Source organism: Opisthocomus hoazin, chromosome 5 (genome assembly GCF_030867145.1).
Source record: "Opisthocomus hoazin isolate bOpiHoa1 chromosome 5, bOpiHoa1.hap1, whole genome shotgun sequence".
Taxonomy (NCBI): domain Eukaryota; kingdom Metazoa; phylum Chordata; class Aves; order Opisthocomiformes; family Opisthocomidae; genus Opisthocomus; species Opisthocomus hoazin.
This window is the reverse complement of record NC_134418.1, coordinates 65,686,744-65,713,839: the sequence shown is the minus strand read 5'-3', so window position 1 is coordinate 65,713,839 and position 27,096 is coordinate 65,686,744. Positions and strand designations below refer to the sequence as shown.

General features: G+C 39.1%; 2 protein-coding genes across 6 annotated transcripts in view; one reads left to right on the top strand and one right to left on the bottom strand.

The window, feature by feature from the left end:
- The window catches only part of ARFIP1 (ARF interacting protein 1), a 45,062-nt gene extending 22,813 nt beyond the window's left edge, over positions 1-22,249 (bottom strand). Inside the window, exons 1-5 of one of the 5 annotated variants that reach the window (XM_075421568.1) lie at positions 22,072-22,249; positions 17,827-17,906; positions 12,933-13,034; positions 2,972-3,080; positions 149-244 (exon numbers count right to left, since the gene is read on the bottom strand). In XM_075421568.1, the coding sequence (XP_075277683.1) occupies positions 149-244; positions 2,972-3,080; positions 12,933-13,034; positions 17,827-17,904 (385 nt within the window). In that variant the 5' untranslated portion in view covers positions 17,905-17,906; positions 22,072-22,249. Of the gene's footprint in view, positions 1-148; positions 245-2,971; positions 3,081-12,932; positions 13,035-17,826; positions 17,935-22,071 lie in introns of those variants that run through there. The other 4 variants (XM_075421570.1, XM_075421566.1, XM_075421567.1 and 1 more) reach the window with 4 other exon arrangements.
- A 285-nt stretch (positions 22,250-22,534) lies between these two features.
- TIGD4 (tigger transposable element derived 4) lies at positions 22,535-25,499 on the top strand. Its single transcript, XM_075420129.1, has 2 exons — positions 22,535-24,187; positions 24,653-25,499. The coding sequence occupies exon 1, from the start codon at positions 22,613-22,615 to the stop codon at positions 24,146-24,148; it is 1,536 nt and encodes a 511-aa protein (XP_075276244.1). The 5' UTR covers positions 22,535-22,612; the 3' UTR covers positions 24,149-24,187; positions 24,653-25,499.
- Positions 25,500-27,096: the final 1,597 nt, after the last annotated feature.

The window sequence follows — 27,096 nt, the reverse complement described above, 5'->3', positions numbered from 1 at the left end:
TTGTGAACTGTTAAAAGCCAGCAATGAGAGCCACCAAAAAAACCCAGAAGTTATATTTTCAACTAAGAGTAAACGAAATTATTATAGACATGGACGAGTTAGTACAGTGTCAGCAGAGGAAAGGGCGTTATCCATTCAGTGCTGATACCTGTGGGAATAATTAAATCACAACCTTGTCCAGCAAGTCTGCTAGCTGCTGCACTGCTGGGAGATATAACAGATGATTTGGGTGATGTTGAGGAACCTGAAAAGCGGACACATTAAACCATGAAAATCCACCATCTTCCCTTAGAAGGTAATGTGTACTTTTACACAAATACATTTTTTTTTTTTCCTCAAAACAAAGAAACATTTGCTTCAGCAACACACTAAATAGAAGTATTCACAGGAAAATTGCTGGAATTTCTGATGGAAATGCTTTTTAAGAGGTGCAGCTGTTCATGTGAACTACTCCAAGTTTTCATGATTTAATCTTTTTCTCTAGCTCATGATGCCAAACTTTTTTGGTTTTTTTGTAATCAAAATACAACCGACAGCTTCATCAGTAAAGTATATTCAATCAACAGAAAATTCCATGAAAGATTGTTACATACAGCTTCCACAAGTGAAATCTCCTTTTTTAGTTCTAGGTAGTAGATTTCACTCTGCACTGTCACCGAATGGTACTTGCAGCGATAAGGGGTAAAGTAAGCTCTGAATCTGTGCCAATTTCAGATATACTTCATTAACATCTGCTCCTAAGTCTGTGTAAACACACAGCAATAAGCTATCCTGAAGATCATACGAGCCATTAGCTGTTAAGATGTGTAATCTCCTTCCCAAAAGAAAGATTCTGCAGCACGTGCTTGTTCTCTTTAAAAAAACCCCACTATTTTAAATGACCTGCACCATGTGTGTTCTCTAAGCTGGTTTAGGATTGTTCTTTTCAGAGCTTCACAACTCTTCCATATCACACAAATGTGAAGTGGCATTCTCATGAAGTTTTCAGGATTTAAAATCCAAACAAACAAATGAGCTTTTTCTCTGTAGTGATGAGTAATCATCATATTGGGGGGAGCTTTTATTGCTTTTGCTGAGAAATTCTGAGATACTTCAGGGCTGACAGTGTGCTGGAGGAAAAGACAATCAAACCTAAACAGCTTCAACAAAATTTAGTTATCAGTAACACCAAAAATATCAAAGTAACTGAATCAACAATCAGCTTTTGCCTTTTAAACGTACAATAGAGCACTACTAATCTGGGGTACAATTAATCCAATTATTTGGATTCAATTCCACAGAAAAGATCGGACTGAAAGACAGCTCACTTCTTGTGTGCTTCTGTAGTGACACATTGCATAAGAGCTGCAACTGGATTCATCCAGGCATAAAAGTCTGACTGCACGATCCTGCTGAAGGCGTAAAGACTGAATCACTTCAGCCAGCGAGCCAAGACAAGCAGTTTAAAAAATCCTTATCATTTGACAGAGTATTAAGGCATCCTTATGCATGCTTCATCATTTAACATCCCCAAATAAATCCTGGAAGCCCTTCCCCTCCAGTATTGTCTACTTTTGAGTGTCCTTATAAGGTCTTCATTTCGGAATGCAAACAGAAAATAGAATTTTAAGAAATGGGGAAATCTTTCTACTTCTGTCCATAGTTTTGTAAGAAGCCTTAGTTTCTAGCACTTCTCTCTCTCTCTCCCATTTGGTTAGAGCATCAGGAAAAATCTGAAGAAAATATCCTTGGAGGAAAACGGTGATATCTAAAGTGTTTAAAATTACAAGTTGAAGCCTCGTCGTTTGTGTACATAATTTACTACAGAACATTTTGTATTTCAAACATGCTAGTGTAGCTTGAAATACATCTTAAGACACTTTTTCCCTTACAGGATAATGCACTTAACAGCTCCAACAGTTATTCTGCTAACAATACAAAAAGGCAAGACTGGCAAGCAGTTTGTCATCTGCCCAGTTTTTAGCTAGATATTTCACTAATTTCAAAGACTTAAAGAAACCAAAGCATTCACTTTGTAGCATATGTAAAGTACAGCATGTAAATCACTGTTTTCATAAGCACAACATTTTACCAAACAGGAAATGAAACAACACGTAAATTACATCTATGACTACAAAGAGACTTATTTTCACAGCTGCTCCTCTGAGATCATTTGAAACCTTTCAAATTCAGAAATTGTCAAAGCTACATAATTCATTAAAATATCACTTTCACATACTATATCCTGGCACTCTTGTTTTTAGACAGACGGGAAACACTGACATTACTGGCTTGTTTGTCACTTTGTAGTTCTCATTGTTTAATACTAGCTTAGATTCTCTAAAACATACATTAATACTTGCACAGTGAATTAAGTATTAATTCACTAAAATGCTTCTGCTACAAACAACTGCAACTCCATGCTGAGAAAATACAAGAACACACACTTTTTCATTAGGTAGTATCTGCAAAAAGAGACCCAAAACATTATCACTCCTAACAGCAATACACTGCAGTAACATATGCACTGTAACAAAAAAAGGAGACAAGTCTCAGGGGCAACAAAGAAGAATTCCACTCACTAAACTGCTCCAGGTAAGCGAGCTGTGTATCAAAAAATAATGTTACATTTCAAATCAGAACAATACCTGCAACATTTAAAGAAAACTTCAATGCAATGTAATAGTAAAATTCTTCAGTGTGACACCATTTCACAGTCCTCAAGGATTTCCCTTCCTGTAAATGTGGGCCAGTTTAACAACTAAGTAGTTTCCACTAGTCCCTTGACAGATACTACAAGTGTAGCATATATTCTCTATTTTAACAACCCAGCTACCAGAGAAGATAAACAGGTTGTCACTAATGCACATCTCAATGTGTACATTTAAACAAAATGCTCAAAGCAGCTACAGAACATTGTCTCCTGACCATATGAAAATATGCCAAGAGATTTTAGATTGAGAAATAAATACAAAAAAGCAGTTACTTTTACCTGCAAATGGTCCTGCCTCAACGACTCCCTCTTTGGTGTTGTCAAAACCATGAGATGTTATTTTGGTTTCAGAAAGTCCAAGTCCAACTGGTAACGAACGTTTCAAGTCCTTGGAAATGTTCGAATAAAAATGGAACGTTAATGTTTAAAAAAAAATATAAAAGTGACTCAGAAGTATTACAATGCAATTTCAGCAGCTCTCAAACAAGCAATTTTGCCTTTAGCCTGGAATATCTTCACTGGTGTCAAAGCATTCTACTAGGATGCACAAATAAAACAAACAAATGAGAAGCATTTAAGAATAGCCTACATATTTATTCTATATTTTTTTTTTATACTGATGAAGAACTAGAATGCCATCTCTTAGAGCAGTGGTTATCAAAAATGTGGCCCACATCATCATGTTACATGGTCTGAAGCTGGACCAAACAACTATACTAGCTTAATAATGTTTCCAGTTAAAAACTGGCAGGCATACAGAATGATCTAAGACTAAGAGCAGACATTTTACAAACCAAAAAATGTGGATGCAACTATCATAATGTTAAAATTAAAAAAAAAAAATTCACTCTAGGCAAAAAATAGCTTTAGAATTCACAGTATTCTTAATTTCTACAAATAGCACATGAAATCTCTTTAGTATTTGACATGGGAGAAACATCCAGAAAAACATCAACAGCTGCCCTCTGAGCACCTACTCTACATCACAAGTGCTCACACCAAAAAATTGCCATTTACTTCTGTTTACTTTTGAAACTCATTGACTTAAAATTGCCTGAGATCACCCCGTCTAACTTTTGAGAGCTAGGTTAACAACTACAACCACCTTTCAGGCAACTGAAGTCTTCACAGAAACCCAGTGCAGGCCTGTTACTGAACTATGAATTCAGGCCCTATAATTCACATACCATCCTCCCACCCATTTTTACTATCTTGCCCCCTTCTACAAATAACTCCCAAAGGTTTCCTGGACTATATTTCCAGTCATCTGACTGAAGTTTAAGACTCTGGTGTTATAGAATATACTTAGTGCTTTAAAAAAATTTCAGATCACAGAATCACAGCATCACAGAATGTTCGGGGTTGGAAGGGACCTCTGTGGGTCATCTAGTCTAACCCCCCTGCTGAAGCAGGGTCACCTACACAAAGCAATTTAAAACTACTAATTCATAAAAGTAAAAAGTGAGTGAAAAGCTACTCAGGAAGTAAAAGCAAAAAGGTAAAATACACTTACAAAAACTTAAGCATCAAGAAATTGGGAAACTGGCAGTTTCTGGAGTCAGGTACTCTTTCGCATCCCCTATGCTTCCATACAGAGGTAAAAAAGGTGAAAAAGTATAGAGGAGCAATAGTGAAATTCGCAGAGAAAAACTATACATAGCTTTAAAATGTCAGTGCCTGGACACGTGCAGTAACTCGTTATGATATATGCAATGCTTCTAATTACAAAGGAAACACAACCTTTAAAACCCAATCCATGTTTGACATATTACTGTAGTCACTCAATCCACAAACCAGAAGGAAGCTAGTGCGTAAGAATGATACTGTCTAGAGGCTCAGACTGTCAAGAAGTGGCTTTGAATCATGTTCCCACAGATTTAGTTAGCTGTCTTTAGTTTAAGACAGATCCTGGAAGGAGGAAAAAAAAAAAAAAAAAAAGAGAGCTACAAACATGTGAATTCCAGCAGAACAGAAAACCTGCTGACATCAAAACCCCAGGATGTTACTGCAGTAAGAGTAACCAATTCCTACAGCCACACTTTCACTCACATGAACTGGCTAGTGAATAATAGATTCTGCTTTATTTGTGTATCCTCTGAAGCATTGTGCCAAAAAAAAAAACCCCAAAGGAAAAATAAACAGCATGAATAACAAATAGTAGTCACACGCAGAACCTGATCTTACAAATTAAGCATATCATAACCTTGGATACATACTGTTTTCAGTCTTCACAACTGACTTAATACTGGTGCTTCCATTTAAATACTTGCAGTTGGTGGCAAGATGGAAAGCCTTTGCTACAACTCAGTTTACCTAACAGACAGAGTCTATTTAACTCAAAATGTAGCAAGTCACTAGGAGCTGAAAAAGCAGAGACTTGAAAAAGGATAACCAGACTGCAGAGGAGAAGATGCACTGATTTAACAGAAAGAACATGGCATAAATTTCTTTTTTTCTGAAGACACCTTGGCACCTTGTACAGTTTTCAGAAACATGTCAATCTGTAGCCAAAGAAATGTAGACAGGTAACCTGCTTAAGCATGTTCACAACAGCAATCTAGGCAACCATCTGTAGTATTTAAGGTTAAAATGCAGAACATCTGCTTTGTAAAGACAAAAGTTTAGATACAAACTTTAGCAACTGTACTACTTCTGTACATTCAACTTAATTCTAATCTGAAGCTAAACACAGCTGAACAAACTACAGAGTTAAATAAATGAGAACATTACAACACATCCTTCTCTTAAATAAAAACCTGATATTTGGATCATGAAAATTATTAAAATCTACAGTTGTGTATATATACACATCAGGGTTTTTTTACATAAATATATACACATGTGTGTATATGTACATAAACATGCTTGTTTGAGATCTACACTTTTGTTGGCAAAAAGGCAAAGTTCACTGTAAAGAACTGCATTCAAAGCTGTTTTTAAACACCTATATTAACTAGTTGAAATATATGCTGCTGAAGAAAGATATCCTTGTATATGACTTCAAAAGAAAGATTTGCCATTTGTTGATTTATACATGACCAGAATTGTCACCAAAGAGTCAGTGATCATCAATACACTACCTTTTTATTGTTTATAAACATGCAAGTTACTGTTCAGTGAAGACATGCTTCTGCAAGTAAACTCAATTTTTAACATGTCATTCCTGCAACTGACTGCGCTTGCCCTTTTTTTTCCCCACAAGTGTAGATAAACAAAAAAGCTACCCGAAAAATCTGTAATCATTCTGACAAAGCAATTCATCCCTTCAATAATTTACAAAGAAGGATAATTTAGAAACAGCCTTAGAGTAAGGAAAGACGTGCATAAAATTTCACATTTAAAAGAAGGTATGACAGTCCTTAAGGAGATTTTAAGAGTGGTAAGACGGCAATGTAAATAACTTTCTGTTTTGTTCCCACAAAATGCAATTTTTCTGCTGCAACATGGGAAGTGAAGACAGATTCCCTTACTACAATATGGTGATTATATTTTGACTACATATTGCTCTTCCAGCCAAGAGGAAGATTTTGATGATCAGAAGATCTGCTTTCAAACTGAGAAGTGATTTCCCCCCTTCTTTGTAAAAGTGAAGGGAAAGGGAAATCAAATCGTTAGAATTCATCAAAATTTGTCGATAACATTTCAAAACCACAAATCTGCTGAGGAGTCACCATCACAAAACAAAAAAAAGATGCTCCATTCATAATTTTCAATTGTGTGAGGCTGAAAATCATCATATGTTTATGCAATTATCATCTAGCAGAAGTATTTTAATATTGCAATTCTGAGACCCAGCACTAGAGGTATAAAGCCCCTACAACTCAGAAGATTCCCCAGAAGTCAAAAGGCTGGATTACTTCTCCCGTTCTCAGCCACTTAGCATGCTAAAGGCTCAAAGAAGCGAAAGCATGAAATCTAGGTGCACAGAACAGCTGCACTAGCTTAATTTGGTCTAGTCAAGACCATGCAAATCTATACTGCATGAAGCATTTAAACCACTTTAATCCTTTGTTAAAATCCCATTTTAATTAGTTCAAATCACCATATTAAACTAAACATATTTTAGTAAGGTTAGCTTTATTTACATGACTGACAGGGATATTCATCAGTTTATTATACACATCGTCTAGATGAACCAGTGTGAATTTTTGTCATATCAATCCTGTTGAAACAGTAGACACAGCAAAGAAGTCGCTCAGAATGCATGTTCATGAAGGAATGTTGGCTGATTTACAAGACTATTTCCAAATACTTCCCATTGATGCTCTCAATAATCTAAAATGAAGAGGGGAAAGATACCAGAACTGTATTGTTTCTCCACCAGAGGAAACTAGTTTAATACATGTGGACTTAGCCAAAGCTTGCTTGCTTAGTCACAGCTTAGTAGAAACTAACAAGCAAGCAAACAACATTGTATTAATTTCTCAGTTATGTCAGTCCATTATTAATACATGTCTAAGCATTATCTTTTGCTTAGTACCAACAGTAAGCTTAAAAGATATGGGTTTATTTGCCTTTACTACTTTGAATAATTTCAAAAACCTGACATCACTAGCTAGTTCAAGGAGTCCATTAAAAGTGGAGCAACTAAACTGGGTACAATCATACGCTCATTTATTTTTTAATGATGGATGACATTTTAAATAAAATTACTCAAGTTACCTCTAGGAAAAATGTGCAACACATCTTACTGTAAAGTTCACAGTTTAAAGTTTTAAAGACTACAAGTCCCATGAAACAAAATGTTGTGTATATAGATATAACATCTATACAGCAAGATAACTGTCTCTGAACATTAACTTCTTACCCTAATTTGCATGCAAGCAGAGCTTGTTGTATGTATCCAGCATTTTCTTCTTCTCTTCGCCCTGTTACATCACTCAGCTCCTGTTGGCCACGAATTAAACCACTAGACCTTCACATCAATATAAATTCAAGCATAAAAATATACGGGAAGAGAACTGAAGGCTTTAATCTATGCTGAAGTAGCAAATAACACAGACTAATACATTTCTTCTATTCTCCAATACATTACTCTTCACTCAGAAGACCCTTTCTTCTACTACATCACTTTTGGCTTACCTAATGTTGTACCGCAATCCAGTTTCAAATTAGTTTCCCTTCTACTCTGATCATTAACACTCATATTTTGGGTTTTTAAGACTGTATGAAGCAGACCACTTGGCAACAAAAAGAAAGACTGGTCTTCTTTGTTTCATCTCCTAAAAACACTTTTTTAGAACTGACACAGAAAAACGTATTTTAAGTCAGTCTACATTAATTAAACTATAATTGCCCAGAGTAAAATGTAACTATGCCAGTCAACATTGGAAAAACTAAGAGATTAACTCAGATGTTTCAGGCAGAATGCGAGTGACAAGGCTGGTGGTTTTTTTCCAAAAGGTAAAAGACAAAAAAAGAATTGGGCTTATCTATTTGTGCAGTCTGGCAATAACACTACAGAATAAGACACTGAACACATGCACTCAGATTCATCAGATCCCAGAACTTTTTTCATTATTCTAAGAAGATAAATTGAAGACTCAGAACAAAGTTAATTTATCTTTTGCAGTCTAAAGTTTACTACTGGTATTATTTGCATGTTTAGTAATAGTCTTGCCCCCATAAGAGTACAAAAAGCGCCAGAGTCTATATCGAAAACGAAAGGAAACAATCGGAAGAAGAGTTTCATAGACTCAGACTGACAAGAACTTCATATAGACTTTTTACAATAGTTTAAACATAATAAATAGCTTACAGTTGTGTGAATATCTTTACAGGCAGGCCAAACTGTTTTTTGATTAATTTAATTTACTCCTATGCAGCTTTCACACTATAGAGCATGTTATTGAATCAGGAACAATATACTTCCTCGCTCCTTCCCAAAGTCCTCAGCTCCCAATCCCCTCATTGACATTAAAACACCACTATGCTAATCACATAATTATAATAGCATGGGAAGAAAACTGTGTTCTAGAAGGCAGGGGTAAGTGAAATAAACCAGTGAAGAATATAAACCAGCAAGACTTCTTTTTTGCTGAGTTTTCTTGTGCAAAGTAGTAAGAAAAACATGTCTGATTAAGAAATGCTGAAGTCCTCTGTTACCAAGACAGACTAACAGACATCCAAACATTGGCAAACAGTTCTATACATCAAGTTTTTAAAGTTTAAGTGAGTTCCAACAGAGCTTGCAGAGCTGAAAAGCACTGGGTCAAGCTTTTTCACAATGAAAGGACATTAGAGATTTCATCCAGTAACAACAGAAGCTATAGGCTTTTTTAGTTAAAAAAGTTCCCATCCATCATACGGGCAGGACAAAACTTGTCAGAATTCCACAGGCATCTCTTATTATTACAAACAAGACCAAATTAGAATGCAGCAGCATATTTCTGCATGCGACTTTACAGTTAGGCAAATACTTATTTAAATCACCTTATAAATATTCTTTTGATTCTTTTTCTTAAACATACAGAACCAAGAAGATGCATCAAATACCACTGTATCACATTCCCACAAGACTGGAACAAATATGCTTCCTTCTGAAATGACATTATGACAATCTATGCTGTCTGATGTTCTACACAACTAATGGCATTTTTCTTCAAAGAAGGAGCAACCCTATCTGCCATTTCCAGGTAAATACATTTGCACTGCATTGCCTTGCAAAATCAAATACTTCTCGTGTTTGAGCACATACAAATACTGCATTTGGTGGAAAATGTGCATTTTCATGCCCGAGCAGCTTACGGATGAGGTCTGATGGAAGTGCTAAATAGAACACAAGTCTAGAGCAAAGTTTAGTTTTGTAACTAAAGAGCCCTGAAGAAAACGTTGTACAACTACCTCTTTACTCAGTCTATCAAAAACATACAATCAAAGCTGCTCAAGTGTTTGTTGCAAAATAGCCATAGAAGACCAAATAAAAATACAGGATGAATGATGTTTTATTGTTTACATCTGAACTGTACAACTTCTAGATGAATGGCTCACTGATCATAACAAGAAAACAAGAAAGTAAAATAACCTTGTTCCCCAGCTTCCCAAGGTGGTGTAGTGAAATCAGTATATTGCAGTTTGAGTGCTCTAAGCACTACTGTGGTCACATACTCATACCAACCACTGTGATAACAGTTCAGCTCGAAGTGGTAATGGTTTCTTGCCCCTTTCTTAAGCAACCTCCTAAAAAAAAAAAAAATCCGTACTTGGCTTGTCATTTCCATAAGTTGATAGGAAAAACGACCCCTGAAATCTTGGCATAGAAATTTTGTGTGCAATGCATATTGCTTTAGGTTAAAACAAAAAACTCCCTGGCAAGGAAAAAAAGAGAAAGCCTAGCATTACATATTAGAAATAACAAACACAAAGCAAGATGAATAGAAGCTAAATATTAGAAATTGAGCCTAACAGATTAGTAAACAGACCTAGATGTTATTTCCAAGAAGTTTGTTTTCTTGGTTTTGTTTATAAGAAGCCCTGATTATCACATATTCTGAGTTTAGGTCACACATGCAGGTGTAAACTTGTACAACACAGTTCAAAAAGATATCTGAAATGCACTTCATCTTCACTGATCTCGGAATAAGCATTTTGAAAATAATTACAGCAGCAAACACAACTATGCTTGCATAGCATAAATTCTCTGAAACTCAACCAAATATTTGACCCATGTTTGTGGAAGTTTGAGACTATAGTTAACTCCAAGCCAGTAAAATAATTATCATGCCCGCAAAAACGTACTTCAGCTTTTACAAATGGCCATGGACAAAAACCACCTTAAAATTTCAACTTCCCACAGATCATATTCTGATTGAACAAGGGCTCTGACCCAGTCAACAAGAGTGCAAGTTCCACCTACTGTAACTAATAAATAAATATTGGATGCACTACCCTGAAAAAGCAATTATTACGTAAAGAAAAAATAACTCAGCAGTCAAGTCACAGCACCATCAAGGTCATCAGGCTTAAAAACAGTAAAGCTGTTTCTCTACTTCCAGATGAAGCCAAATTCATTACCACTTCAAGATGTATTTTTGTTGCCCCCTCCTAAACATAGGTACATCTTTCTCAAAATTTAGTTTTAACTTTACTTCATCAAACATTGTCCTAATTTCTACGTTATGTTACTGTAGGTCTTAGCTGAACAACAAATCCTAAGAAACACAAGCATAAAAACATCATGATCCATTCAGCAGAATTAGAAAAAATGCCCAGTAGTAAGTGTAGTATTTTTTGTTAGGAGCTCTAATACGTATGCATTGCCATGTCACGAAGTTTTATATTTTTTTTTACAGCCATGCTCACTATACAGCTACCCTGCAACCAGAGTCAAATGGTCTCAGATGTTGTTTTCAGCATGTATTTTATTTTTCAATATTTTAAAATACATATTTTTACATATTTAAATAACATCTTTATTTATAATTATAATAAATACATGCTTAAAACTATATTTAATATATATTTAAATGCTTGATTTCCTGTCTTATGAATAAAATTGCTGGATTAAAAAAATCAGTATCCTCAAGGCTTACAGTCAATAATGAGAAATCTAGAGCTACTGGAGAGAGTCCAGCGGAGGGCTACAAGGATGATGAGGGGACTGGAACATCTCCCCTACGAGGAGAGGCTGAGGGAGCTGGGCTTGTTCAGCCTGAAGAAGAGAAGGCTGAGAGGGGACCTAATAAATGCTTATAAATATCTGAAGGGTGGGTGTCAGGAGGATGGGGCCAAGCTCTTTTCAGTGGTGCCCAGTGACAGGACAAGGGGCAATGGGCACAAACTGCAGCACAGGAAGTTCCGTCTGAACATGAGGAAGAACTTCTTCCCTCTGAGGGTGACAGAGCACTGGAACAGGCTGCCCAGGGAGGTTGTGGAGTCTCCTTCTATGGAGATATTCAAGACCCACCTGGACAAGGTCCTGTGCAGCCTACTGTAGGTGACCCTGCTTCAGCAGGAGGGTTGGACTAGATGACCCACAGAGGTCCCTTCCAACCCCTACTATTCTGTGATTCTGTGATTGTGTGTTACAGAGCACCCAATACTTCACACTATTTAACATTCAGAAAAAAATTGCTATTACTAATATACTTTTCATACAAAAAAAGTTATTGCAATGTGTAGTATCTGCTTCAGGTTTTTTGTCAACTTTAACAATCATTTATCAGCCTGGAAAGAGTTTTTCCATAAAAGCTAAAACTAGAACAAAAAAAACCAGGCAGATGCTTCTTTAATCAATATTCAGGGTGTATATGTAACTTCGTTTTAAACTTATGCAGGTTGCCTCCTCTAATCAGCATTTTAATAGGATAGAATAAAATGTTGAAGTTCTGCTCAGTACTTCTTTTAGAAATAATCCTGCACTGCAAGTCAGCATGGGACTGTTAAAGCTTAAGAGATTTCCTTAAAATCTAAATCTCAGCAGATGTCAAGTAAATGTAGATAATTAACTCGTCTTCCTTTTCCAACTGAAAAGCAAAATAAAAAAAGTGAAGAAAGCCAACCCCAACTTGCATGAACTACACCACGGCACCCTCTGCTGGGCAAACACAAGAAGAACCCATAGTAAAATGCATCAAGGTTAAGGGAAAGGTCACAAAATTGCATACAGATGATTATGGAAGTACAACTTTTTTTCAACATGCAACAAATAAGATAGATTCTGATACATCTCATCTATATATCATACAACAATACAGTATTAATTTTTCAGTTTCAACACAAAAAGTTACTTCTCTCCTGCTTACAACTTCAAATCAGAACGTGACTATCTTCATTTTCAGGCGTGTTGCCTCCAAACTTACTACCCCTGAGAAATAGCTTGCCTTGAACAACTTGACACTGCTTCACAAAAAATACAGGATTTGGTAGCCTGAATTCACAGGGCCTGCTAAGTCTCATATTTTAAAAATGCTTGTTGTCCTGTTTTATGAATAAAACTGTCAGATTAAAAATCAGTATCCTCAACAATCAGAGACAAGCATATACACTTGGTTGTGCATTACAGACCATTTCATCTTCAGAAATACTTGCCACTACTAACATGTCTCTTACACAAAAAAAGGTTATTGCAATGTGCAATCACATTACGTAACATCAACTTTAACAATAATTTCTGAGCTTCAAAGAAGTTTTTCCATTAAAGCTCCAGAAAACTACGTCAAGTGAAGTCCGCTATGCACTGCGTTGTAACATCTGGATTTCTGATAACGGTACCTTGCCAGACAGCAAAGAAAATCCTTACCCTGTTAAAGCTGTGCTCGTGAGAATCTTCCAGCTGTCCATTGCTAGTCACAGGAATTTCTGCCGCTGAATTTTTGGGAGACCCTTGAGCCATTGCACCTTCCTATAGCATAAGGAAAAGTAGGTTAGTATTTATCTTAGTTTTCCAGCCAGTGACCTGTATGAAAATATTTGATGTATAGGTTTCATAACAGTTGGTTTTATTTCAAACTCCTATTGGTAATATTCTGATACACTAGGTCTGTATACATTCATTTAATCACATACCCAAATCACATAACTACACTAGCACAGCTCAGACAGAAGTAATTTAAAGCCTGAAGTTCTAACAGAAAAGAAACACTAAAATGTAACCCACTGATATAGAGGGTTGGGCGGGTGTCAGACACAAATGAGACATGTGGGGCCAGAGAAGTATTTTCTATGCGCTCTTGACTCTTAAGAGTAGTTCATGTATCTCAAGCTATAAAAAGGTGAGCTTGGCTAATACCAAAACTGTACTAGCTAATGATAAGCAATAAATATTAGAGAAGTGCAATGAGTTTGATCATGTGTTACAGAAAGAAAAGTAATGATTCCAAACTTTAAAAGAGTTTAACTTGCTTTGTATTTTATCATAATACAGTGCCACTTTCTGACTAAATCGTTGGTATTCAGTCAGCAGTAAATCTAGAGTGAAATGCAAAAACAAGAACTTAAAAGCACCAATGCAATTCAAGAATCAACGTTAGTTTCAAAATGCAATTGCATTATGAACAGTATCAGCAGCTGTGAAATCACTGTTTTCAAGCATGACCTAAGGTATAACCTAGCACAGACATTTCCAGAAGAAATGCACACCATGTACAAGCACCTGAAGAAGGAATGGCACCATAACACTCTGCAAAACTAAGAGAAACTGAAAATTTCAGCCTTCTCAAAAAGCTACCCCTAACTCTGCAAGAGCTTCATCAGTCACCTGAAGTGTAAACAGTAGAAAAGTCATCTAATAACCGAAGCAGTGTTTGTTCAATTACTCACATAAAAGTTGTCTGAAGACTTCAAACCAGCCCGTGCACCTGTGCAAGACTGGCAAGACATGGTACACCATCAACACGTACCTGAGAACAGATGCTTTATTCCCTTAAAGCTCTTAAAACATCAAACTGAACCAGTTCTTTTCAGTCAAAGGGTCAGGAGGAGGCCCAGCCTGAGATCAGGCTGAAGTACCAGCAGCTTCTCCAACCACATGTGAAGCTTCCACAGGATATCCATATAACAAAGATTTTACTGGTACCTACTCAGGATCACCTGCATCATTCTTAATTGGCAACAAACATCTCCTGTCATACCTCATTGCTAATATTTCCCCCACTTTCACCTATCACCACTTCATTTACATTAGTAAGCTTAACTTTCTTAGTAAGCTTTGAAGCCTCCCAAGCTTTTTTTTTTTCCCTAACTAGTCACTGTCTGTGGGCTCCAACAGACACACTCCTCTAACTCCAAATCGCTTTCAAAGCTATGTTACCATAACTTCTTCCAAACACTGTAAATTACTGAGACTTCACCTCTGTTGGTCTTTTGAAGCAGAGCTCACTACTCAAACTCTACTTGGTATCTAGAAAATCTGATTCACATTTCTGAAAGTGTAATAAGCTTATTCAATTGCAGCATAAACCACCACCATCACATACAACAAGAAAAAAAAGCAAGGAGACTGAAGTCTGTCAAGTTCTGAGTAAATGCTGCTTTTTACCCATGCAGAGAATAGAAAGGCGGCGGCCAAGGACAAGCCACTCTAAGAACCACACATATGAACCACAAACCATGGATGTATATCTATAAAATACCATCTGAGGTGGTACATTTTCCCCTTTTGCGGATCAAGACTTTCTCTACTACTAACTTAGCAAAACTGAATTGAAAGCTACTCTTTCAAAGATAGCTTTATGAAACACTTCCTTGAAGTGAGAAGCTGAACATTTAGGCACAGCTTTTGAAAATATTCTAAGTACACAGAGAGCAGATTTCAAACCCTTTAAGACAAAGTCAGCGTGCTATAAAATCAAGAAAAAGTGACTTTATAGCACACTAACTTACCCCATCAGTCTCTCTCATTTAGGATCCAGTAAGTGCATTCTTTCAGCACTGGGAAGGAACAGCTCGCATGCCATAGATTCACACTGACCTAGAGTACCAAGGCCTCCATCAAGTCCAGCCTTCACCCACAACTAGAACACAGAACAGTTGGGTTTTAGGCCATTCTTCATACAACAGAACAAACTCAGAACTCATAGCCTTTAAGTAAACGAAAATATTGAAGCACACCAAAAGGTCTATGTTTATTTTATGAGTTCTTTTAGAACAGTGATTAGTTTCATTTCGTAGAATAGGGCATCTCTTGAGCTGGACGGGACCCATAAGCATCATTAAGTCCAACTCCCTGCTCCTTGCAGGGAGCTGCTATGCAACACCATTAGATCAAATGTTCTAATTACCGGCCATATTAGATTTTGATCTAGGAAATCTGTCCAATAGCTCAAGCTTCTTTATCTTGCTCTCCATCTCTCATCTACTTAAACTCCAAGACTGCCAGGAACCATACTTCCACTTGACACAGTAAAGTGAGGTATTTTTCAAAATGCCTGGCCTGTCACAGCTACCTGTTCAACACTGAAACACTAGCATAGGCTAACACAGCTATTTCTGTTCTTTCTGCGAGTTGTCAGAAAACACAGTGCCAAGGGGAAGTCCTGTACCGTCAGGGGATACACTTTGTTTGGCAGGGATCACAAACAAAATTGCATCTCCAAATTAAAGGCAAAACAAATACTTGGCTTGGGTGCTTTTCATCAAAAATCTCAAATCATTTTGGTAATATTGTACATTGATGTAAGTGTATGTATTTATTGAGAGATATACACGCTCATGCATATGCATACATGTCTCTAATAAACATATATATTCATTAGAAAACAAAAAACCATCAGCTTCTCTGGACACCTTATGAACTCTAAATAAAGAACTAGAAGCAATTCACAGGGGTTTTTTTAGGTGGTTTTACCCGAGGCAAACCTACACATCAACTCCAGAGAAGCAAAAAATTACCTGCTAACTTCAGTTTTATGTTATGCCCGAACTAAGCCACCATCTTCCCTTGCTGAAAGGAGGATGTTTCATTACTCCCCTTTCCCAGTCCCTGCTCCGAGCCACAGTGTCCCATCCTCCAACCACAACACACGCCTGCCGCTCGCCTGACTGCACAATAAACAGACTCAACTCACTAGACTTTTTCACTGGGTTAATTTTCTGCAGTTTCAGTGAGTCGAATCAGTTTGCAATGAGGTCAGACAAGCACCAAAGATATGAAGTGAGCAGCTGAAAAAGGGAAGTGGGATAAACTGCTAATTTGGCTCAGCCGTAACAAGAAATCACCACCTGCATTTTAGTCAACAGTCTAAGGTAGCACTGTTGCCAAGAACAAGTAGTCCTTTCGCTTTCCCACTCGCCCCTTTTACCTTTACCTCTTCCCCCCATCAGCTTCCCCCATTCCACCACCTCTTCCCTGGGCCAGAACAATGTATTTGTAGACCAAACAAGGCTGTGGAAACACCGCAGGTTAAAAGAAGGTGACCTACGCCCAGACAGGGGATGGGTAATTTTTCCACTCAAATGGGTTCGCCAAAACAGTTCATCACACAGCTCCAACAACCTACAAAACAGAGCGGGTAGTAATAACACAATAAAACACTACTAAGAATGAAGCACTGCTCTCGGCCACAGCACCAGCTTACTTCAGCAGTGCAGTATTTCAAAATACTTTAACTGTGACTACCGCCAAAACCAGTGGCCATTTCTCTTTACCTCTGGATGCATGTTCCTGCAACCTCCCACAATCTTGGTAAGCGTACTGATCTGAGACATAACTGAACCACCAAGTCACAACAGTATTTCTGTTCAAACAGGGAGTATGATTGCTGAACAAAGTGTCCCTTTGGAAAGTGCAGCGCACAGCTGATTTAAACTAAGTACATAAAGAAACTGCATCGTCAGAAGAAAATCTATCGTATGTAGGAAGAGTCTAAATTAAATATCAAGAAGTTCCTAAATTTGCATTGCTGTATTACGCATGAATGAAATAAGTGCTACGGAAAATCATGACTTTTGGGCTGCATATTATATATAGAAAAACATATTAATCCTTCATTAACTTTTTTTCTTAGCACACCTCTGTTTCCAAATATCAGATTTGGAAATACACTAAATATCTATGGAATCACTATTCTGTTTTTATAAAAAGTTTAAAAACAATTCACTGGTACTGAAATCCTAATAGTGATAAAGTCAGTATCACCTTTTTTCATTCTCACTCTAGAGCAGCCAGGGAAATGTTTACTCTCTGCTTTCCTGAAACAGCCTCCCAATCACATCTGATCAGCTAAGTATTATCAAGAACCTTAAGAATTTGTTCATTATTTACAAGAAAAAAAAAAAATCACAGACTTCTCCACAATGAAGGTGCAAGCTATATCTGTTCCCACTAAAAAAAGATTCACCACTCCAGTGGCAGATAGAACTGTCTTGTTACAGTGAGGTTACACAAAGACTGCTGCCTTTTCAGTACCAACCCTTTCTTCCCGCAGCACCTACAAATTTCAGGCTCTAGCCTGCATGAATCTAGTAAACTCACAAAACAAATACTGGAGCACAGCAAAAGACTACTGGTTGAAGTAATACTTTGTTACAAATTAATTGGATTGTTCTCAAAACCAAACCCACCCACTGAAGATAATGCGCATGAACTCACATCCCCATACTAACTTCACTGTGCTACGGGTATCAGAGTTTTTGGCCGTCTGAAACTGTTGCTGGGATTGGTTGATTTTACGCTAATATAACTGTCACCCAGTCACCTCAGAGTCAGACTGGACCTCTTCTGCAGCTGGATGAGATTCATCAAGTGTTGTGGATTCATTGCTGTGTTCTGACATACCTGAAAATAAAATAGGTTTAGCATGCATTAATTGACTTGAAAGGAGCCGGATGCTGCACCTTACAGAAACCAAAGCAGGCTTTCAGAAAACATTTATTTTACAAGCTCTGCTAAGCAGAAAGAAACCTCCCTCTTTCGATGATGACCAGGTCTTTAGCTCTCCAAAATCTAAGCAAGACAGGGCACAGAGTTTAGCATAAGCTCCCACTGCCAAAGCAACCTTCCCTGTACAGACGGCTAAGCTTGCAAGATACAACCTGGGAAGTCAAACAAGGTTCTTCATCTGATGTTTACTGTCACATGCAACAATATGCTGACTGTATCCTGCCACTGCAAAGATCACGCTTTTGTTAAGACACATGATTTATCCAAATATTGCAAGTTTCTATTGATGCTAAGCCACTGGAACCAATAAGCTGTTCAGTCTGTTATGCCCGACAAGAAACAGAATCCCTTTCATTTTATTCTCAAAGAAGTCTCACCTCTAGAGGCAAAGAAAGTCCATAACACTGAGCACATGTGCAAAGAAATCAACTCTGTGAGTAGAGGGATCATTAAAGGTAAGTTATGTACCTAACATAGCTTAAATAAAAAAAGTACCTAAATTTGATTTCAAATAGCTGGTGACTACAGGTGACACTGCAATTCACTCAGCTGTTTGAGAGAAGGAGACAACCAGTCATTAAAAATTAAACAAAGCCTGTCAGTATTGAGTATAATCACACAAGATCAGTTCACTAAGTCTTGCACCATGTTACACATGTTCAGCCACATACCAGATTAAGAAAAATTACACAGAAATCACTATTTATATTGTACTTCAATTTCCCAAGCTATAAACATTTTAATTAAAGCAAATAATTACTAAGGTAAGCCACTCACATGACAAGGGAAATAAGAACACAAAGGCTGACAAACTGAACCATCTGGATCATATTACACTGGATAATCTACTACTATACTTTGGAAAACCAAACACATAAAGTAAGACATTTTCTCTAGCAAAACAATTCATTCAAAGCTATCACTGAACGAAGTTGGATTTTCTTCTCCAATCAATACAAAATTCCTTTCAAAGTAATTAAGTACAACTTTTTTATATATCTTTCTTAATTTTCTATAATTCTTTTGAATATGAAGGACCATACAGCAGAGGTGCTGCTTTCCCATACAGTCCTGTCCAAACTCTTCTTGGGTGGAAAATAAACTCCGTGCTTAACAGCTTATTTCTCAGTAGATAAAAAAATTGCACTATGGACCTGAAGAGTAAGTGCGATTTCTTTGCTCTGCTGGTTAAACAAAAAGCTAAATTCATCCTGTAGTGCAGTCCTGGTTAAGACAATCTGTACCTCAGTTTTACTGCATTAGTTATCCTGGAGTTATATTTGTACCCCACATACAAACTTACACACCCTGGTAACGCTGTTTAAAAATACTACACGCTATAAGCAGCAAAAGTACTTTCTTGATAGCCCTAAGAACTCTTAATAACCTAATCTAGAGGTGTGAACCATCTCACAAACCCATGTAGAAGCATAAAGACAAATAAGTAATTTTTTAAAATGCAAATTAAGTTTTGTTATAAACATTTGTTATAAACTTCCCCTCTGCCCCCAATTTTTTTTTGCATAGTATTCATTTCCTGCAAGCAGTATCAACATTTTCAACATAGCTCTGCAGGATCACACTGACCAACTTTAAAACACGAGAAGGGGAAAACTGTAGATTAAAGCTGGCTTTTGTAAAAAGTTTAACTGTACCTTCTAGTTTAACTGCAGAATTCCCTGATACTTGCTTCAATAACATCGGAAAGAGAACTTTCTACATGTTTACAAAGATTCTGAAGTTAAGACATCCATGTGAAATAGTGGCAAACGTAGCACCTAGCTACATATATTACGTATATTTAAGGTTCCACTCCAGAAATGCATAGAGACTTTTGTACCTCAGCAGTTCCTGGTTTTCTCTTGCAGGTGTCAGAGGAAGAGCCATTCTGTATAAGAGCTTGCTAATCTTCTGTACAGTACAACTTCTGCATTATTGACTATTTTTTCACTAGAACAGTCCTGACTTCAGAACATGCTACGTGACTGTTCAGTGCACCAGGACATTCACTACCATCAGCTGCAATCACAACTCAGAGACGTTCTACTTCGAAAAAACATGCCTGATCTGTATTCTGACATGAATTCAAGCCCGAAATCCTGACCTCATCATGCCTGCCCCTCTGGATTTTAATTTTTTCCCACTAGACCAAATTCTGCAAACCCAAATACTGTACCAGAGTAGAGCAGATGAGACAGAATAGACTGAGTATCGTCCCCCTGATAGCAAAGCCACCTTCAATGCACATGAAATTACAAATAGTCATTTTAGGTTCTGCTCAAATAAATAAAACTGCACAGATTTTAGGTCCTAGGGATTTATATATCATTTCTTCAGCTGGGAAAGTAAAAAGCAAAGGAGAGTAGAAACTTCTAAACAACACACTAAGATTCCTCTAGGATGAAGACTTCAGAGACATTTAACTGATTATAATTAGTGGTCATAAGAGCACGGTTATGGACTCTTCACACGAAAGACATTCATATTTGCTTATTCATGCAAATATGAACTAAACATCATCAACAATAAATTCATTTTGAATAAGGGGTTTGCTCTTAACATAGTTACATTACATAAGTAAATGACTTATGGTCTCAGAAATGAGAACTGGGATTCTCAGCAATGACATATGCTTTTCTCAGCAGGATGCATTGGCTCCTTCACTGAAGTTTTCCCTCTTCAACTAATTGCCAAGACAGTAAAAGCAAGATATTTTCTGCCCAAATAAAGTTTACTATACACTTTTGCTGTTGTCTTATTACTTCACTGGACAGATAAGCAATAAAAGTTTTTGTAACACTGCAGAAAATGCAAGTGCTGGTGGAAAATAATGATTTAACACATATTTTCTTGATTCCAGTTTCTAACTAAGAACATTACCACTAATTCTTGTCCAGATCGAGATCAACTGCTTTTTCAAAAGAGTTTAAAGAACGGCATTAAACACTTTCTGCAGCAATCACACAAAAGTTTCCTCTTTATGCTTTTGAATTCCCTGGCTGCTCCACTTGCAAGATCTAATTACACTTGAAAGTTACAAGACATGATGGAGATAAGGACTGGAGAACTGAGCTGCCACTAACTTCCACACTCCTCACTCTAGGTCAACCTGCCCCCAAGTGCTTTAACGCTCTGCTCGCCTCCAGACTAGCTAAGGCATGGGCTCCCATTTTGTTTTCAGCTTCTACCAAAATAGAAAGAAGCAGCTGATCAAGATATTGCCTGAGCTTCCACTCTTTCCAATCTAATGTTCTTCTGTACTGCTTACTCCTTACAGTTTAATTCTGTGTGTGTACATACACATATATAAACCTATACATGATTCAGGCAGCTGTTCGGTTTCGTAGTTGCACTGATCAAATGACATTCACCTCCAGCCCTGCAAAAGAACCCTTCTGTTATCTCTTCCAGAGAATCAACACTTAGATAACAAAGACACCGACTGCAAGGGCTAACTCCTTGCCACCAGTTCCACCAAGCATATGTCGAAAGGCTACGGAGGTGGATTCAGTCAAAAACGATAGATCAGAGATGTACTATAAGCAAAGTGAGAAGAATTGCTAATAGTTTGTAAACAACACCAGATGCAACACCTGCTTGCCACACACCACCACAGTGTTTCCATGTTTTAAGCAGAGTAAGCCAGCTGCAAAAGATAAACTGGAACATTTAAAACAGTAATTGTCAGGGTGTGGAGTAAGTCCCAGGGGCATGAAATTCACACAGCATCTGGAGTTTTCTTTCTCCGTCAGCAAACAGGCTCCCCTTCTCCCGCGTGAAACCCAACTTCCACCAAGGTGCCCACCACCCCGGCACGGGGACCCCGCCGTGCACCCCGCAGAGAGGCGAGCAGATGAGCAACCCCCAGCCCGCACCCCACCCCCGAGCCCCCCGGCTGGGCCCCGCTCGGGGCCGCGGCCTCGCCCGCCGCCTGCCGGGGAGGCGGGGGCCGCTCCCTCGCCGCGCCGCGTACGACGGGACCGAGCGGGAGGGGAGATGCGGCCCGGCCCGGCCCGGCCTGGCCCGACGCGACCCCGGGGCCCAACGGGCCGGCCCTCACCTGCCGGCGGCGCTGCTGCCGCCCCGGGGGCGCCGCGCTGAGGGGGAGGGAGGATGGGACGGAGAGAGGAAGGGGGGGAAGGAGGAAGCCCCCTCTCCAGCTTTATTTTCTTCCTTCTCCGGTGCCAGCGGGAGCCGGAAGCGCTTGGCCGGAAAGGCGGCTGACGGCGGCCTGGCCGGGGAGGCGCGGCGGGCGGCGGCCTCTCTAGGCTGCGGCGCGCGTGTCTATGGTCGCTGCCCCCGCCGAGCCGTCGCCATAGCAACCGGGGCCGCCGCCGCCGCCGGTGTTGTGCCGCCGCCCGGCGGAGGCCTCCGGGAGGGCGGCCCGGCGCCGGGGCGGGGGGCAGGCCGAGGGGCCGCCCCGAGGCGGCGAAGGGCCGGGGGGGACGCGAGTGGGAGCGGCGGTGGCGGCCGTTGTCCTGCCCGCAGGCCCCGGCCCCGGGCCCGCCTCTGCCGAGCGCCGCGCCCCTGAGGTCAGAGCGCGGGCTTGAAAAGCGGCCGGCGGCGCGAGCGGGAGCCAGCCCGGCCCGGGCCTGGGCGCCATGGCCGGGGCTGCGGGGAGCCCGCTGCCCGCGGTGAGGAGGAAGAAGAGCATCTCTATTGAGGAAAAAATTGACATCATAAGCGCTGTGGAGAGCGGCGGGAAGAAGGCGGACATCGCGGCCAAGTATGGCATCAAGAAGAATTCCCTGTCCTCAATCATGAAGAATAAGGAGAAAGTTTTGGAGGCTTTCGAGTCGTTGCGGTTCGATCCCAAGAGGAAAAGGCTGAGGACTGCTTTTTACGCCGACCTGGAAGAGGCGTTGGTGAAGTGGTGCCGCATTGCGCAGTGCCTGAACGCGCCGGTGAACGGCCCCGCGCTGCGCCTCAGGGCCAACGATTTTGCCCAGAAGCTGGGACACACTGGTTTCAAATGCAGCAACGGCTGGCTCGATCGTTTCAAGGCGAGGTACGGCTTAGTTTTCAGAGCTCAGCCTGTAGAAGCGGCGGCTGGTGCTGCTGCAGTGGGTGCTCCGACTCTCTGGTACCAAAACATTCTTCCTTCTTACTTAAATGATTATCAGCCAAAAAACGTGTTTTATATACAGGAGACTGGATTGCTGTATCAGATGTTGCCGCACAGCACATTTGCTTTTAAAGGGGAAACTTGTTCTGTAGGTAAACTAAGCAAAGAGAGAATAACCGTGGTGCTGGGTACAAATGTGGATGGCTCCGAGAAACTTCCTTTGCTTGTTATAGGAAAAAACAAAAGTCCACACTCCTTCAAAGCTGTGAAGTCGCTGCCTGTGGATTACGAAGCAAATGATAGGGCGTGGATGACTCCAGAAGTGTTTGAACGGTGGATGCATAAACTTGACGACAGATTTCAAGCACAGCAGCGACAGGTAGTTACTCTCGTCGAGTCTCTCCCAGCTCACACAGAAGTAAAGAACCTGAAGTCTGTCAAATTAGTGTTCTCTCCTCCAGGCTCTTCTTCATGGATAGCTACAAAACAAGGGGCTGTCAGAAGTCTGAAGGTTCAATACAGGTGCTGTCTTGTCAAGAGATTTGTTGACTGCGTAGAAAGTAATAAAGAGTTTATGCTGACTCTTCTTGATGCAATTGAGATGTTGCACCTGTGCTGGAGGAAAGTGACACCAGAGACTATTGTAAAAAGTTATAATGAGGCAGAATTCGAATTAGAAACCAAGGCAAATGGTAGCGACACAGAGGTTGAAGGTGATTTTGATTTGATTGCACATGCACAAGCGGCTGGAGTGGAGTTTCCAGAAGGTTTATCTCTGGAGGAATATGCAGCTCTAGATGATGGCTTGGTAACTTGCGAAATGCCCACAAATAATGAAAGGATGCGTGCCAAAGAAAGCGCATCTGATAAAGCTGGGACATTTGTTGGCGATGAAGATGAGGGTGAAGGTGATGAATTTCAGGGAGCTGAACACCCTCTACCATCAAAAAATGAGGCTTTGAGCGCTTTAGAGACCCTTCGAAAGTTTATCAGAAGTCAAGACACGGATGAGTCCTTTCACGATTCCTTAGCTGACCTGGAGAAATTTATTCAACATGTAGCGTGTGAATAAATGTTTTAGAAAAGTATGTAATTGAAAAAAGGGAATTAAGTAAGTAAGCAAAAATAGGCAGTTTAATAACAAGTGTTGCTGTAATGTTCTCTAGTGTGTCTTGCTCAGATGCCTAGATCTACATAATGAAAGAAGTTTGAAATTATGGAAAAGGGCTGTGAACTGGAGTTTTCCACAAAATCGGGAGGAAAGAACAGAAAATTTGGGGTGGAGAGAGGAAATAAGTTGAGCCTTTAAAATGATAACTGTAGTAAATACAGTGGAGGCAAAAGCAATTCTTTGAGCAAGTCGGTGCATTTAGGATGAACAGATGCCCGCTTGGAATTCTTTCTTCGGGAAGAGACTAGTGCTTCTTTGCATCAATGATTTCACTGGTGCCTTTGGTGGTGGTGACAGTGGAACGGTAAATATTTATCAGCTTAGTGCTTTTCATACTTCAACAAAAAATTGAGTAACATTTTTCTGTCCTTGTTCAAGAATTCTGTCTGTATTTTATTCTTGCAGCAGATGATGAACAGCAGAAAGTTAGCAGCTTTGGATGTGTTTTGTCTTCTGAAAGCTGGACGTGTGGATACACATGAATGGCATAATCATTTATCTGAGAGTCAAAAGGAAAACAAACTTTTACTTGGTCTTTGAAGAGGTCAAAAAGGAAGGTCACTCTTTCCCTTTCAGCCTTTTTGGTATTTGGACTTGATGTAGGTCCTTCTGTGCAACTCCATGTATTTCTACAGTAAATGCAGAAAAAAAAATAATTATGCGGTATCTGCACTCAAAACCTTACTGAACTCATTTTATTTACTGTACTTGAAGGCCTTGCTGTAGGATTCAGTGCACCAATGTGGTTCACTGTTATAGGTGCCATTAACGAGGGTGCTGTTTGCATGAGTGCGGTGTGAAGTTGGGTAAATCACAGTACATTTACACATCTTCAGTATGGGGTTCGAGCAGTGTAATCATAGCAGAGCCAAAAGTCTCCATTTGTTTAAGACACACTGTTTGTGACTGTTTTCAAAACCTGTTTTAAATATTTTCCATATCTACCAATTTTTTTTTTTTTCAAAAGTTAGAGATAAAGATTATTCTATTTTAAAGGAAGAATAAAATACTTTATGGAAGCCCTTTAGGCAATGTCTAATAAATAATCTGTTATGGTGCCTATAAAACCCTGAGAAACAATCTCTTGCTTACTTGAATCCTCAGTTTTCAATAAACAGTTTGGCTAAAGCATTGTTTACTGTTCTTTCTGGTGGAGGACAGTTTATCCATTTCTAAAAGCATTTCAGAAAATGTATCAAATTGTTGGAAGACAGTGAAAATACGGGGGGGGGGGGGGCAGAGTGAGAAAGTGCCTATGGCTAAACTGTGTGGATGTTTCACTAGAACTCTGACAAAAAAACCACCACGAACTTCTGGTTTCTTATTATGCACTAAGTGATGTGAATTCCATCCAAAGGATGTTCTGATGAAGTAAGAAATTTCTGCTGAAATTCCAGTAAATGAAGTCCCACACAGAGGTTTACGGATTCTGTGGAAGAGGTACCCCTCTGTATTATCTCTGTTAACTATTTATTTTGTTGAAATACAGATGCAAAGTCTTTTAAATTCAGAAGCTGTGTCAAATAAATCAACATGTTTTGCTTGCTTAAATACTTCAGAACAAGCTCATGAAAAGTACTTTTTATTTTGACTAGGCTTATTTGGAGTTCATATAAATCCCACAGAGCCCTATGGATAATTTTCCTACAGTATTCTCTTGATTTAAAACCCGTGGTTTTCGTTGCAACAGCTTCTCCTGCTAAAGGCAAGGTTAGGAAAACTTTTATATTATCCATATAGTATATTTGTATATTCTTGAAGATTTGACTCCATGTGGACCTCATCGGCCCGGGATCCAGATAAGGAGACTGTTTCCTTCTAAGAGAATTCTGAGTGTGAAAGTGTCGATCTGAGTGAGAAAGACTCGTGTAAGTAAGCCGCAAACCTTGGTGAAACAAGGGTTCGCTCTACAAGAAGCGTACTCTTTGCAAGATGAGGCTTAGAAAATCAGGAGCTGTGAAATAACATCATTAGCTGATGATGAAGAAAGTAAATTAGAGTGCTGTCGTACTTCCTCATGAAAACAACAGGAAGGATTTACTAATTTAACCTGGACTTTGAAGGTGAATTGTGGAACTTGCTTTAAAAAACATACAACCCATCTAAATCCCATATCTTTAGAGAATATATTACTTTTTCCTAGCTTTCTAGTTCATTCTGAGAAGCCAAGCTAAAATGCACTCACTGAAACTATTTTTTTAGGTCAGACACTTTATATTTGAACGCTATAGCTTTCAAAATTATTTAGGGGCCCAAATATTTCTTTTCACTTGGATTTTGATCACATTTATAGTCAAAAAGAGAAGGTGAAATCTCTGTAGAAGCTTGCTGCTGTTCCAGGTGTTTGTTCACGGGGAAATGCAGGCTCCTCGGACCCGAAATGGTAGCAGTCAATAAGGAAGCGGTACGCTATGTGAATGTTAGGCATTTCAGCCTCTGTACACAGTTTGAGCTTGAGAGTTTTTTTACATTGTCCAGGTAAACCTTCAGGACGCTGGATTTTTATCTCTGGGGTGGTATCTATTGGAGGAAGAGGAAAAATATTGCTTTAGCCTGCACCATATTTAAAAGCAGGAACCTTTTCTACAAAAGGCACATTACTAAGGCTGTCATTGGCTTTAATACTTCAGATACTAGTTCGGACAACTATGTGCTTTTTCCTGCAAGCTTTTCTACTTTAGCCTACAGTTAGATAGTAATTATGTGCTTTGGAATGAAGTCAGTGAGGTCACTTTAAGTAACTTAAAGTTGCTTCTAGAAGTGTGAACTGAAAATATGAGGTTTGAAGTGTGTAAATAACTGCCAAACAAGGCCAAAAGAGAAAAAAAAATTGGAACATATATTTGATG